Source organism: Cicer arietinum, chromosome 7 (assembly GCF_000331145.2).
Source record: "Cicer arietinum cultivar CDC Frontier isolate Library 1 chromosome 7, Cicar.CDCFrontier_v2.0, whole genome shotgun sequence".
Lineage (NCBI taxonomy): Eukaryota > Viridiplantae > Streptophyta > Magnoliopsida > Fabales > Fabaceae > Cicer > Cicer arietinum.
The window spans coordinates 5878861-5880463 of NC_021166.2; the positions used below are offsets into that span (position 1 = coordinate 5878861).

The window sequence follows — 1603 nt, forward strand, 5'->3', positions numbered from 1 at the left end:
AGAAGTGAAAAGAATTGCGAAACGGAAGAATTAAGGGAATATAAAACAGAAATATTAGGACATCCACTTTACGATCAACTATTGTCTGCACATGTTTCGTGTCTTAGAATTGCAACACCTGTTGACCAGCTTCCAAGGATTGATGCTCAGCTTCAACACTCACAACGTGTTCTTCAAAAATACTCTTCTCTCAGGATTTCTAATCGCCTCATCGATCCCAAGGACCTTGATCACTTTATGGTTAGTAAATCTTTTTATTTATTATTTTTCTTCTTTTTTTAATATTATTTATTTTATTTCAATAATATATATTTTTTTACTATTTTTCATTTCATTATATTTTTTAATCAATTGCAAATAAACTCAATTAATTTTATTATTAAAATCAATAAAATTAGTTACTTTTTTTAAAATCTCATTCAATTTAAATCAGACAATAAAAATAAAACATAGAGAATAATTTAATTTTTATTTAATTTTTTTAATTTTAATCATTAGCAGCTTTAAATTTTACAACACTCATGTCAATCATAATGGCTAGATTTCGATGTGATTTTATAAAAAAATTAATTATTTGTATTTTGGTTTTTTTTTTTACTCGCAAAGATTCAAAGATTATTGTTTATATTGTTTGAGAAAAGAGAATATGCAATATTGGTGTAAAATATATATACATTGACATTTTATAAAATTTATTTATTCCACTTTACCACTTTATTTTGATAGTATGACATGAAAAAGTATATATTTCTTATTTGATATCAATGTAAAATTATTTTACATAAATAATATATATCTATTAAATTCATTAATTTCTGTAGAGTTTATGCTTAAAATATTTTTGATATTTCTTAACTCATCTAACAACTTACTTAATTGTGATTTTTATTTTTTTATTGTTAATAAACGTTCAACATAACGATATCGACATTTATTATTTATTAAAAATTAAGTAGTATGATTTATGTATTTTATTTCATATGACTGGTTATAGTTTAAAGTTAGACTTACCGATTAAAGTTGAGAAATATAGTTATAACTTTAGTTCACATATGTGTTGTTGTAATTTAAGTTCAAGTTGAATTAATTTTGCGATTGATAAATTATAATGCAAATTTCACGATTAATCATTATTGAGGTTGATGGTTCACAACCACCTTATATTTATGGAGTTTCCAAAATCTAAATTTTATATCCATTTAATTTTTACCAACTACTAGTGTGTTTGTTTGTCTTTGCCTCACAATTGGCCTCCCATGTTTTCTTTCTTGTTTTGGGACATTATTTTATGGAATAAATTTTTAATTATATAATTTGTAAAGATGTTTTAAAAACCAGCTAACATAATACTAACTTACATATTACATATTGTGTGATTATTTTTTTTATAAGAAAAAATTAGATTAGAGGATATACATACGATGTTAAGGAATCATATTCTCATTGAAGATTTATAATAATACATGTAACTATTAATTGCAAAGTCACAAGATTTGGTAGGAAAAAGTCAAGTCATTTATTTTATTTTTGTTGTTTTAGATGAGATAAAAAATACTATCAAATATAATTTACACATAATTATAAAATTATATATATATATATA

General features: G+C 22.5%; 1 protein-coding gene across 2 annotated transcripts in view; it reads left to right on the forward strand.

Annotated features, from left to right (window-relative positions):
- The window catches only part of LOC101493571 (homeobox protein knotted-1-like 4), a 4973-nt gene that overhangs the window by 349 nt on the left and 3021 nt on the right, over window positions 1-1603 (forward strand). For both annotated transcript variants that reach the window (XM_027337012.2, XM_027337013.2), the window contains exon 1: window positions 1-240. This exon is cut by the window's left edge. In XM_027337012.2, coding sequence (XP_027192813.1) covers window positions 1-240 — 240 coding nt within the window. The remainder of the gene's footprint in view (window positions 241-1603) is intronic.